This window comes from Thamnophis sirtalis, unplaced genomic scaffold (assembly GCF_051295495.1).
Source record: "Thamnophis sirtalis isolate CommonGarterSnake01/CBP01778 unplaced genomic scaffold, rThaSir2_p1.2 scaffold_14, whole genome shotgun sequence".
Lineage (NCBI taxonomy): Eukaryota > Metazoa > Chordata > Lepidosauria > Squamata > Natricidae > Thamnophis > Thamnophis sirtalis.
The window spans coordinates 21897805-21910095 of NW_028261394.1; the positions used below are offsets into that span (position 1 = coordinate 21897805).

The following is a 12291-nucleotide window of genomic DNA, read 5'->3' on the forward strand; positions in this document are numbered from 1 at the left end:
AAAATGGTCACAAGTCACACAACATCCACTTCCCTTTGCTAATTAGCCCAGCATCAAGGCGAGACTCCCAAAGGGTGGGAGAGGGGAAAGGGGCTACATGATTTGCCCCTCCCCCAGCTTCCTCTGTTGAGCTCCTAAACCATTCTCTGTCATTTGGGATCTCGTCTTTCTGACACTGAAAGCTGAAGCAAAATAAACAGCACAACCACAGTCACATGATTTTTCTCTTTGCTTAACAACTGAATTGCCAACCTCAATTGTGGATGCTAAATGAGGACGGCTTGTATTGTGGATATTATCGTATCTGTCCCCCTTCTTCTTCTCTAATCTGGTATGCCAAAAATTTCCATGGTTTACTTCATATTCTCAAAATGTCTTCAGTCAGCAAAGTGTATCTTCAGTTGTATTTCTTCCATTCGGTTGTCCTTCAGCTTTTTGCAATTTGTTCATCCTTTTTAGATTGATTGTATTGCACAAATTTGGTTTGGTTTTTGGTGGCAACCAGAACTGGATGCAATATTCCAAGTGTGGCCTGACTAGTGCAATATAGAGCAGTGCTGTCACTCCCCGTGATCTTGATACTATCCCTCTGTTGATGCAGCTTAGAATTGCATTGGCTTTTTTGGAAGCTGCAGCATACGGCTGGCTCATATTTAAGAGGCAGCCCAATAGGGTACTTGGAACCCTTTCAGTTACTACTGTTGAGCCAGGTACCACCTGTTCTATACTTACACATCTGACTTTTTCTGCGTAAGTGCAGGACTTTATTTTTCTCACCACTGAATTGAAGCTTGTTGGATGGGGCCCAAGGCTGACGCCTGTCAAGAATCTTAACTTACCTTACAAAGTATTTGTAATTCCCTTGGTTTGGTGTCATCTGAAAATTTGATGCCCCTCCGCTTTTATTCATTGATGCCCCTCATCTAGACCAGGATCCCCAACCCATGGGCCGTGGACTGGTACCAGTCTGTGGCTCATTGGGAATCAGGCCACGCAAGCAGGGGGTGAGTGCATGAAGCTTTATTTGTGCACGTGTGGGATCATCTCCTCTGCTTCCCCCTGGCACTGGTCCATGGATCCCAAAAGGCTGGAGACTACTGATCTAGAATCTAGATCATTGTTGAAGAGTGAAGAATGCTGGCTGGATCTCTTGCCATCCGATTTCAGGCCTACCTAAGCACAGCATTGAGGCGTCCTGTTTGTTGGTGACAAAATCCCTCACCTCCAACTCTCACCTCATCCCAATGTAAAACTTTTAGCCACTTTGTGGACTGGCCAACAAAAGGCTCTGCGTTTAAGTCGCATGTGTTAATTGCAAAGACTGGACTGTAGGCCAAGCAGCTTCTTCCTGCAGCCTCTGATTCTTGGTGGCTTCACCTGGCGAAAGCAGCAGGCAAGGCAGCTCCCTACAGCTGCAGGGCCCTCCAGAGCCCAGTCCCCGATTACTCAGTCAGGACATTTCTATCAATCGTCCCCCCCCCCCCCATGTCTTTATTTTATGATATGCAAAAGGACAAGAGGAAGCAGAAGCAATGAGCAGAAAGTCTTCTCAGGTACCATGTAGGCATCTTTCATATCAATCCTACTTTTCTATTAATCCCCCCCCTTCCCCCCCCCCAAAAGGAGGAGCAGCCAATTGTAAAAAAACAAATTGTTGGAATAGTTATTTGAGATCTATAGAAAAGGATGCAATGCACCGATGACCTTCAGGGTTTCCAACGCTTCCTGTTGCTTTAGAGCCTCAAACGAAGAGGGGCCGCATCGGACGAGCCTCCCCGCTTGAGCTGCCGTCCTGGAGCGGCCCTCCCAGAGCGCCGGGCTGGCCTTGGCCGCGGAAGGGAAGCGAGCCGGGTGGAGGTGCCGAGCGGGCCTCGGGAGGCGTTGTCCAGTGGGCCGGCATGAGGGCCGCCCCTTCGCCCGCCCCGCCGAGGGTGCAGTAGTCGCCGGGCGGGCGCTCGGGCTCCAGCGCCGCCCCTCGAAGCTCTTCGGCTGGCGGGGATACGTGCCGCTTGGCTGGCCCGGCACAGGGGGGCGGCTGCAGGAAGGAGAGCTGGGAAACGGCCTCCGCCACCGGCACAGGGGCCAGCCCAGCCCAGCCCTGCGGGAGAGCGCAGCAGCGTCAGCCGGCCTCGCCCAAGCCCCGGGAAGGGTGGAAGGGCGGCCGGAAGGAAGAGCCGGAGCCCGGCCGTTACCTTGAAATCCACGTGGGGAGCCAGGCGAAGAGGCTGGAAGAAGGCGGCCGGCGTGGGGATGTTGGTCCTGCAGTTGCTCCGCGCCCTGTAGCCGAGGAAAGGCCAGTTGGTCCCCCCAACGCCTCGCTTTGGCTCACGGGGTGCCCGGCATGGCTGCCCCCCCCCTCCGGGAGCCCAGGAGAGCTGCTGCTTCTGCCCACTGGGAGGCCAGGCGGAAGGGGCTCTCCTGGGCAGCCTGGCCTGGCTCTCAGCTGCCCCCTGGGCGGCCGCAACTGCAGGAAGGCCCCCTCCTCCAGCAAAGGCCCCCTTGAGCCAGCTGAGGGAGAGCAGGAGGGGCAGGGAGTTCAGCCGCTTGGCACAACTCCTGGGGGTAAAGGCTTTCCAGAGCGGAAGGAGGGACCGTACCTCTTGGAGAGGGCGAAGGCCAGCGCCAGCAAGAGCAGGAGGCTGCCGAGGCAGATGAGGAAGGAGATGGGAGCGTCCGGCTGCTGCCAGTCACCTGTGGTGGAGGACAGGAGCTCCTGAGCACAAGCAGGAAGCCTTGCAAGGATGCTTCCCAAGGCCCCAACCGGCCTGTTCAGCACGGAGGCAACCCTTGCCGGCTCATGGAGCGCGTGGGGTGAGACCACAACTGCCTGATGTGCTTCAAGTCCATTTCAATGGCTGCCAAAGGCAAGAAAAAACAGCTGCACCGAGCCACACTGAGTTCACAGGGCTTGGCTTGAGTCCTGCTCCACGCCAGTTCGGTTAAGTAGGCCCCGCCAAGAAATCAACCCTGCAGGAAGATTAGAATTGCTTGTCTTGAGATTGGCTAGGATAGCCTTGGAAAACTGCCTCTGCTGGACACACACCCCAAAAATCAGGCAGGTACCTGCCCTGAGCTGTTTCTGAATATTGTATCAGCCACCAGAACCACTTTTCAGATTGTGATGAGTATATGAAGAGCCAGTCTGGTCTAGTGGATAATACATCAGCCAGGAATGCAGAGGACTCTGAGTTCAAGTCCCACCTGAACCATGAAAGGTGACTAAGGGCCAGTCTCTCTCTCCCCCCCCCGCCCTCTCTTCCTCTCTTCTCCTTTCCCTCTCCCCCTCTCTTGGAAGAGGAAAGTGTGTTGGATATATTTGCCACCTTACATTATTTGTAAAAGGCAGGATATTACATATAAATTTAATAAATAAATGAAAAAGATTGTGCATTTAACACCAGGACATCTTAAATGGATCTCTAGGAAGAACAGCAAACTGCATTTCCTTCCTCTATCCCACTCAGCAAAAATGTTAATGTTCAGTTTTACTGTTGAGGTATTATGGGAGGGTTAATTTGATTTGTTTTCTACCTCTTGTTTGAGAGTAAAAGAGAAGAAGGAATATGCTGAAAGAGAGAAATGAAGTAAGTGAAGGCCGGGTGGGTACAATGCAGGGACCCGAAGGAGGCAAAACTATCCTCTTTTTCGCAGCTGGTAACTGTTTTGGCTTTCGGGGTGATGTGCGCAGCCAGTTCAGAAAAGGATCACCAGAACTTCAGCCAGGGACCGGAAGTGGGTTTGTCTTTCCTGCAAAATGGAAGGCCGAAGGAGATAAAAGAAGATGTGCTCGTGCAGAGGAGGAAGGGGGCTTGTTCTGGAAAATGCAGGGAAGTAGGCACAGGTGAGCTACCTATCGGGAGGAACCTCAGTGGGATAGGAGGCCTCTTCCTGAAATTCTTCAAAGAAAGGCTGGGGGCAGCCGGTCAAAGGGTCGCAGAAGATCCATCGGCTTAACGAGATGCTTACCCAGCTACCTTTCAACTCCATGATAACTTAAATTGCTACGGGGAGACCTCATTTAGCAGCTGCCTTGTTTAGTGGCTTCGCAGTTACAGTGGCGATGAAAATATAACATTATGACCAAACATCACTTTTACGACCTTCACAGGTCTGAAGTAAAGTCATTTGCGGTTTTGCATAGTGACCATTCTGTTTAACAACCAAGTAGCTGGTCCCAATTGTGGTTGCTAAAGGAGAGTTACATGTATAAATAATTCTCTGCAAAATGGCCTTTTAATGCGAAGGTGTGAGAAAAATTAAAATCTCAAAATATCATCTGAAACAAACCGGGGAGATTGGCATCAATTCAACATCAGGACGACGTGACGTCCTGGAGGCCAACCTGGCTGAGCCGTCCAAGTGGCACAGGAACTCCATGGACTCCAGTGGCTGCCATAGTGATGGTTTTCCTCTGGTGTTTTGCAGCGCATTCGTGCAACATAATCTCTCTCACTCTTGAACTCAAAGCCTTCTAGGTGCACCCAGGTTTCCGAGGTGACGAAGACCCTTCTCTGTGCTTGCTAGGAGAAGGGAGGGAAGGAAGGAAGCTGTCAAGTTCCTGGATGAATGAAATCCCCTCCCCCCAAAACAGAAGAAGAGTCTAGCTACAGCATATCCGACTCCCTCCATCTCCCCCGCCCCCACCCACCAGACATACACACACATACAGACATGCAGCCTTACAACAACTGCCTGGATCCTTTCCAGAAGTGGGTTGCCTTGGCTACCCTCTTCCTGGCGCTGAGAGGGGGCTGGCTCAACATCACCCAGCTTTTGGGCCACAGGCAGGTTTCCGCACTCTCAGTCCTGCACCTGAGAATCACTTGGCTCTCTGCCCTCAGGGTGTCCTGGGCTGCAATTGGTGTCATTGCGGAGGTGATGACAGGGAACGGCCAAGCTGCATTACAGTCCAACATGTTTCAGAACTTTTCAGTTGGGAAAGCTGGCACTGTCAGATAGCAAACTGCACGGGTTGGCAACGGTTGAGGGAGACGAGGGCAGGCCAAGGGAGCCTCGAGCCACTTGCAAATGGATGCAACTTTGCCTCTTGAGTTGCCTAGTCCTAACCTCAAAAATATCCTGCCTGGTCCTTCTCACCTGAGGCAACACCTGGTGGTTTTGGGAGCACCAGGACCCTAGGGGGCTGCCTGCCATCTCACCTTCTTCCCTTGGCTTCTCCTACCTCCCAGGGGTCTTGAACAGCCTTGAATGTCAGCTCCCACTGCCAGTCCTCCAAAACCTCCTCACAGGCCCTTGGCCTCTTCCAGGAGAGCCGGCATGCATGGTCACTGCACTTGCTCTGCAGATCAAAGGGCGGATCGCACTGAACTGGGAAGAGAAGAGAAACGATTGGGGAATGCAAAGGCTCCCATTGCTGAGCTCCACCAGAGACCCCCAAGATGCTAGCAACCTTCCTGAGGACCCCCAGGCTGCGGGAGGTGGAGAAGAAGAGCAGGGACTGGAGCAGGCCATGAGAACATGGCGGTCAGCAGGCCTCCCCCTCCGGTTCCCATTCACTCACTGTGTAGTCTGGGTTTATATGCCACAAAGATCACGTCGGTCTGGTTTTCTCCCGAGGAGGAGCTGCCATGCAGAATCACTTGGTACTCGTCGTTTTCTGTGAACTCGCCTTCCTCGCTGTGCACGGAGCAGTTGAAGTGATCCGAGTTGCCAGGGGAGGCGGACAGAGGACAGATGAGGTCACTGGAGAGTCCGAGGGTGCTGGAAGAAGGAAGGCCATCATGGTTTGCGCCTGCGCAAACTAAGCATCGCTCATGGGAGGCACAAGGCAACGGGCAGCCTGCACTGCCTGGCAGCCAACCTAAGGCTCCATTTCATGAGAAGAGCCCCCTGGGAACAGGAACATCATCGGGATTTGTAGAAACTCTACTTGGGGAAGGCAACCGCTGGCAACCTTGCTGCAGAGGTTTTTATGAGCTGCTCTTGGGTGAAGATAAAGATTCCTCCCGGCCAGGCATTGCCCGTGCTGCCTGGCAGCCTCTCCCCGGGCTGGCAGACCCAGGCGTTGCTGCCCTTCTGCTGGAGCACCACCTGCTTTCAGGCTTTCCACTTCCTCCTGCAACAGAACGCAGTCCAGGCTTTGGACGGGAAAGTGACCCCCGCGCTCAATGTCTCAAAAGTCCATAAATTCCCAGTACGCTGAATATGCGGTCATGAAAAAACAAAAAAGGGGAAAAGGAAATTTTGGGCTGTTTCTAGAAAAATACAGCTTCCCAAACAAAAAACCTAATTGTCCCATTCATTTTACATTGGTCACATCCCACCTTCGGCCTTGGGTCCAGGTGTGGGCAGCACACATTGGCCCCATTTGTACAAGACACTGAAAGGGGGAGGCAGCCCCAAGGCCATGGTGCCGACTACGTGGCTGGGGCTGCACATAAAACAGACAACATGGACGATAATGGGGCCCCTCCTCCCCATTTTCTCCCTCTGGGTAGCTTGGGGCGATGCAGATGTTCACATGCTCTCTGAGGAAGATTTTCTTCTAAGCTGAGGAGGGGAAAAAGTTCTCGGGAGGAAACAAGTAAGATAATCCCCAAAATGTTTTCACAAATTTATAGAACTGAACAAGGCCAAAGAGGTCACACCAACCAAGAGGGAAGGATGGACATTGTAGTCCGCACTGCTTGGTGGCTTCCCTATTGACTCCCCCAGAAATCGTGCCTGCTTCCTCACTGGCCTCACAAGCCCCAGAAGCTCTCTGAGCAGAACATGCTGGGATGGAAGCTGGAAGGGAAACAGGGGGAGGAGATTGGGGGGGGGGTCCCCTTGATTGGTCCTACTGCTTCTTGGGAAGAGCAGGGTCTGGGAGGAGGGAAATGGGAGCAGCCATGCAGGAAGGCGCTTTCACATGAGGCACTTATCCAATTAATGGACGGGGAGGTCTGCAACTTGGAGTGGAGCAACCAAGCCGGCACCTGGGTAGGATGGGTTTTTTGAAAGGGGGGGGGCTGTGCTTCTGCTGGGACAGCAGTGCACCTGGCAGGTAGTCAGGTGGGGCGAGGTGGGAGGAGGAGCATTTGCCAGAGCCATCTGCCATTTTCTCCAAGGCCCTGACAAGACCAAGGAGACGGGCTGCAATGGGTGGGCACATTTTCTCCTGCTGGCAAATCCACATTAGACTGGTATGGTGAAATGACCACCCTGCTGTCCAAGAGGCCATCTCCCTCCACTAAACCCAGGACCTTACTCAGAGAAATTGAGATAGAACAGAGTTCCCTCCAAGGCCTGATGGCGGTGCCATTGGCAGTCCACTCTGCGTCCCTGAAAACCGTAATTGTTGAGACACTGTACCCGGCTGGCAGCTTCTGCCAAGAAAGGGGGAGAGAGAAGTCAATTGAGGATTAAAATTTTCCCCACCTCCCCCTGCCCAGTCTTGTCCCCCACACGTCCCTTTACAGCAATGGAGGCTTAGCAATACCATCCCTGGGCTACCAAAACCCAGAGAACCATTAGAGGGCAGCAAAGAGGAAGTCTTGTCTGTATCCCTCAGCTGCCCTCCAGTGGCCACCTGATGTTTGCAAAACAAAGACACGGGGCTTCTGTTCCCTGGACCAGCCATGGGCATCTTGTTGGTATCACATCTAAAACCATAGCCACCCCAGAGAAGACAATAAGATCGCATAATGACCCGGGAAACGAGACGGCTCAGGGGCTTCTAAGCAGAGTGGATTCTGGAACTGGGTGGTGGGCCTTTCTAGGCCTGTAGGGGTTGTACAGTTGTTTTATTCCAGCACTGCTGCTCCGCTCAAAAGAAGAGCCCGCCCTCCGCAATGCAGGTGCCTTTATGCTGATCAGGAGCTAGAGGGGTGCAGTGCCCACTTTTACACAGCTTCTCTCCAAATTGATGGGGGGAGGGGGATATTCACATGCCTGGACCTTGAAGATTTGGATACCAATCTCCCTTGGCTCGTCATTAGTTTGGGGTCACAGATCCCATTATAAGCAGGTGCTCTTGCTGCTACCCCTTACCTGTTTGCTCCATTGCCAGGAGAAGGAAGAACCGAGCCCAGAGCATCAAGCAGGCAGCTGTCCCCCAGGAGGCCTTTCTCATGGCCTCTGGATGTCTGGAATGCAGGGGGGCTGCAACACAGACATGACACTGACTTAGCTGGGACTCCCTCAGCCCCAAACCAAGCCTTGAATCCCCCTGCTGTGGATTCTGGGGTCGGATGCCTGAGTAGGTGGAACCAATCAGGAAGTTACAGATACAGATTAAGAGAGTTGGAAGGGACCTTGTAGGTCATCTAGTCCAACCCACCAGCCCACGCAGGAGACCCTACACCATGGGAGGGGGGAGGAAAAGGAAACCAGGGCAGCCACTTTTGGAACTTGGGAAACAAGTGAAAACCAGTTGGAAGCAGAGGTGTGCCTTTTAACCGAGCCCAAGAGAGGTGACAGGAGCCAAGTAGCAGCATTTCTTTCTTTTTTTCCCCCCAATATATTTTTTATTATTTTTACATTTAAAACAATGCAGTACCGCAAAGTCGGAGTGACCATACATTCACATTATATACAGCTAGTCACAACTATTGACAATTAGCCTACTTAATACATTATCAATCCTTCTATCCAATCACAATTTATAGTTTGTTCCAGTCTTGTCACCCTGTCTTATACCAGTCATAAAATCTGTTCCAGACTTCAAAATATTTTGATTCCCCTTTATTTTTAAGTTCAAGAGTGAGCCTATCTGCTTCTGCACAGGCCAACACTTTTCTGATTATATCTAGCTCTGATGGTGTATTTTCTTTTTCCGATTAAGTATCCAAAGTTTTTCCCACTTAGCCAATTCCACATTGTAACCGAAAATTTTCACCCAGGCGACCATAGATTATTTGACATGTTCCTCCTCTAGCTTGATTTCCAACAAAAATCTATACAACACTTTGATTAGCCTGTTTTCTGTCTGTATCAAAAGTTTATCTAATGTTGTGTAATCTTTGGCAATACCTTCCTTCTTCCTATCCTGTGCAAACCTTGACTGTATCTGTAAATAAGACCACCATTCTACTTGTACCCCTTGTGATGTCAATTCTAATCTAGTTTTGATCAGCATTTCTTTCTGATGCCTGCACAGAGTAACCACTGGGAGCAAGAAAGGTGCTTCCTTACCCTTGGCTGTTCTGTCACTGCTCAGGAAGGTGCAGATATTCTTCAAAGATGCCCTTTGCCCAGCAGGCAGAAGGTGGTCTCCAAAGACACTGGGCTCTTGCACCAAATTAATATCCTGCCTGAATTCAGCCTCGGAAACTGTCTCTCAGATTGGGGAACTGATCTGGAGGGCCAGCAGATAAGTGTGGACATGTGACAAGCACCAACAAGATTAGAGCGTTGGCAATCAACAATTTACAGCTTACTCTGACAAGGATCTTAAAGCAGAGTTCCTCTGTCCCAATGGACACGTGGGTGGGGGCCATTTGAAGCCCTTCACCCCCTTTTTCAGGCTGGAGTCTCCCAGGCTGAGTTGATGGTATACTGGATTAAAGACATGCATAGAACATGTTACGTTCCCTAGGCAGACTGTGTTACAGTTGAGGCCAATGGTCTGGTTTGGACATCTTGGCAAGACCATGCCTGCTTTCCCTTAAGAGACCAAATGTAAACTGCCTTCTCCAACTTTCCCCTAATCTAGAATGTGAACCTATCCTCAGTGCCTCTAAATTATAATGGTGCAATAAGCTGTCATTCATGTTTAGTCACCTCTCCTACAGATTCCTGCAGTGTGTTCTACACAGGGCTGCCCTTGAAGAATATCAGGAAGCTTCAACTAGTTCAAAATGCAGCTGTGCGGGCAGTTACGTGTGTCCACAATGCTGTGCATGTCACACCTCTGTTCGAGGAGCTTCAGCAGCAGTCACGTTGACGATTCTAGATTCTGGCAATGACCTCCAAAGCCCCCTATGAGCTGAGGCCTGGTGACTAGAGGCCTCCCCAGCGGCATCTCCCCTTTTCATCAGGGCTGGCAGGAGGGACCCATCAGCCAAGGAGTCTTGTCTGGCAGGGCCAAGAACAGTCCTTGGTGCTCTCTGAGCTTGTTTTTTTTTGCAGATGTTTCATTACCCAAACTGGGTAACATCATCACTGCTAGTAAGGAGTGGTGTTTATTCTCTGTTTATATTCTGTCTTGCCCTGTCATTCCTTACTAGCACTGATGACGTTACCTAGTTAGGCTTATGAAACGTCTGCAACAAAACCACCAAGCTCAGAGAGCACCAAGGACCCCACAGTTCAACCCTGAGCTACGAATCTTCTCCTTTATTAGGACGAGGGAGAGAATCCTTTCTGCCTTGTGGAATACCATCATCCTACCGGAGATCAGAATGTTCTTTGGCCTTTCGAAAGATCCTGAAAACAGCCTTTTGCCAGCAGGCATGGAGTCTAGGAAGGTGGTAGAAAGACACATCAGTTGGGCAGGATCGCTGGCCGCGAAATGGCACCGCATGTGATTCTTTTGAAGAAGTCACCAGAACGTCCCTTTTGCTCTAGTTCTCCCCGTGTTAACCTCAGGCATGGGGGCCTTTTGAGGTGGAAGTTGGAAAGCACCACAGGGGCCTCCGGCTAAAGTCTCCAATCTGCGCCGAGTTGACGCTTCAATTGCAGCTTCCCAGCCAACCGTTCAGTCGGGCGGAGCTGCTTTGACAGCGGACGCCGTTACCGCCTGAACTGGCTCCCTGGGCTGACACGGAGAGGAGGCTGCTTTATAAAGGGGCTGGGCGAAATGGGGTTTGCAAAGGGAAGACCAGGAAGCCCAAGGCGGAATAGCCCTCAAGGCCTCGGAAGCAGCGCTTGGCGATGGGCAAACGGCAGCGGCGGCTTCAGAGCGGATCCCGGTGCGCCGTTTGCGAGTCGCTTTTAAGGGGCTCCTTTCGCTGCAGGACTCAGAGTTGCCCACCAGGGGGCAGCAAAACGGGACAGGGCACTGTGGGGAGGGGGTGTCGCGGAATGAATGGGGGGAAGCGGCCCTCCGCCCTCCTCCGCTCCAGCCCTGCAAGCACCATCCTTCCTCTGCATTTCCTCTCGCGGCCCGCCGGGGAGGCAGCTGCGCGGTCAGGATGCCGGCCACCTCCGCTCGGCCCGGGCTCCCCCGAAAAGACCCGAAACACCGCCAGCCACCTCGGCCCGCCCCCTGCATCCGGGCCTCCTACCCAGCAGGCCCCGCGAAGGGCGGCTGCGTCAAACGGGGGGGGAGGGGTGGCGCGCAGAGAGTCTCGCGAGAGCTGCGGACGGGGTTCCCGCGCCTCGGGACAGCCAGTCTGGAAGCGCGCGGGGGGGAAAGTCCCGCCTCTCCGGCCGGAAGCGGGCATTGTTGTGGCTGACGTCACTGGCGGAGGACGCGGGCGTCCAGTTGGGTCGCGCTCCTGGTGGCGGCGCGGCGGAGGCGGCGGAGGGCCGGCGGGCCCATGGCCAGCGCTGGCAGCCCCCTGGTAGGCCTCGCGGCGGGGTTGCCCGCCCCTCGCGCGCTGGAGCGACCGACGGCGCCGGCTGCCTGGTCGGTGTGGCGGCGGCAGGGCCGGCGACCGTTCCGGAGGCCTCGCCCGGCCGGTGGAGGAACTGCTTCCGCCAGGATGGGTCAGAGCGGAGGTGCCCGTTGCCGCGCCTGTGTCCCGGGCGGCGGCGGCGGCCTTGGGCGCGCGGCTCTGCTTGCCTTGCCCTGCCCCGCGGGTCTCGGCCTGCTGGCGCCCGGCGTCGGCCCCGCCTTTGGGCCTCGGCCGCCCGGCCTTGCTCGGCTCCTGGCGAGCCGACGGAGGGATCCGGCCTCGGCGCCTTGCGGGCAGGAAGGGATGGGACGGGGCCTCGGCGGCGAAGCGGGAGCCGGGTGGCCTTCCGGGTCTGCTCAGGAGGGTTTCGGTCCGTCGCAAGAGCGGCTGCCCTTCCCCGAGTTTCGGCGCTGGGTGGGATCGGGGGGGTTGTTGGGGCGTTGGACGAGAGGCGAGTCTCGGGTTTGTAACCTGTCTTCTGTCTCAAAAAAAAGTCCGGGAACTGGAGCCACGAGGGGACAGCCGTCTGCAAAGGACGTTCACAGGGAGATGAAGCCTAATTGTCTCTAACCGGGAGTCCGAACTAAACTCGCAGGTTTAGAGCTGTGGCTCCTGTGCAATTGAAATTTGGCAAAGCTGTGGGCTGTTTAGTGCCACTGTAGTCACCCGTGTTCCAATTACTCTCATTTCCAATGCTTCTTACAAGGAATGGCATTGGGGGAGTTGCTCAGGAATCCCCCCTGCTCTTCCCCCCCTACCTGTGATCGTTCTGTTTTCTGTTTAGGTAAGG

The 12291-nt window shown here is 53.6% G+C and overlaps 2 protein-coding genes across 2 annotated transcripts in view; one reads left to right on the forward strand and one right to left on the reverse strand.

Moving 5' to 3' along the window:
* Window positions 1-3898: 3898 nt before the first annotated feature.
* Window positions 3899-11154, reverse strand: LOC148042732 (interleukin-9 receptor-like). The gene is made up of 6 exons (XM_087728950.1): window positions 10333-11154; window positions 7993-8103; window positions 7211-7328; window positions 5522-5721; window positions 5183-5328; window positions 3899-4520 (listed from the first exon to the last, which is right to left on the reverse strand). Exons 1-6 carry the CDS (start codon window positions 10463-10465, stop codon window positions 4302-4304), a joined length of 927 nt encoding a protein of 308 aa, XP_087585076.1. The 5' UTR covers window positions 10466-11154; the 3' UTR covers window positions 3899-4301.
* Window positions 11155-11330: 176 nt separating this feature from the next.
* PDPK1 (3-phosphoinositide dependent protein kinase 1) overlaps window positions 11331-12291 on the forward strand; it is a 60631-nt gene continuing 59670 nt past the window's right edge. Inside the window, exon 1 of the mRNA XM_087728988.1 lies at window positions 11331-11447. Coding sequence (XP_087585114.1) covers window positions 11424-11447 — 24 coding nt within the window. The 5' untranslated portion in view covers window positions 11331-11423. The remainder of the gene's footprint in view (window positions 11448-12291) is intronic.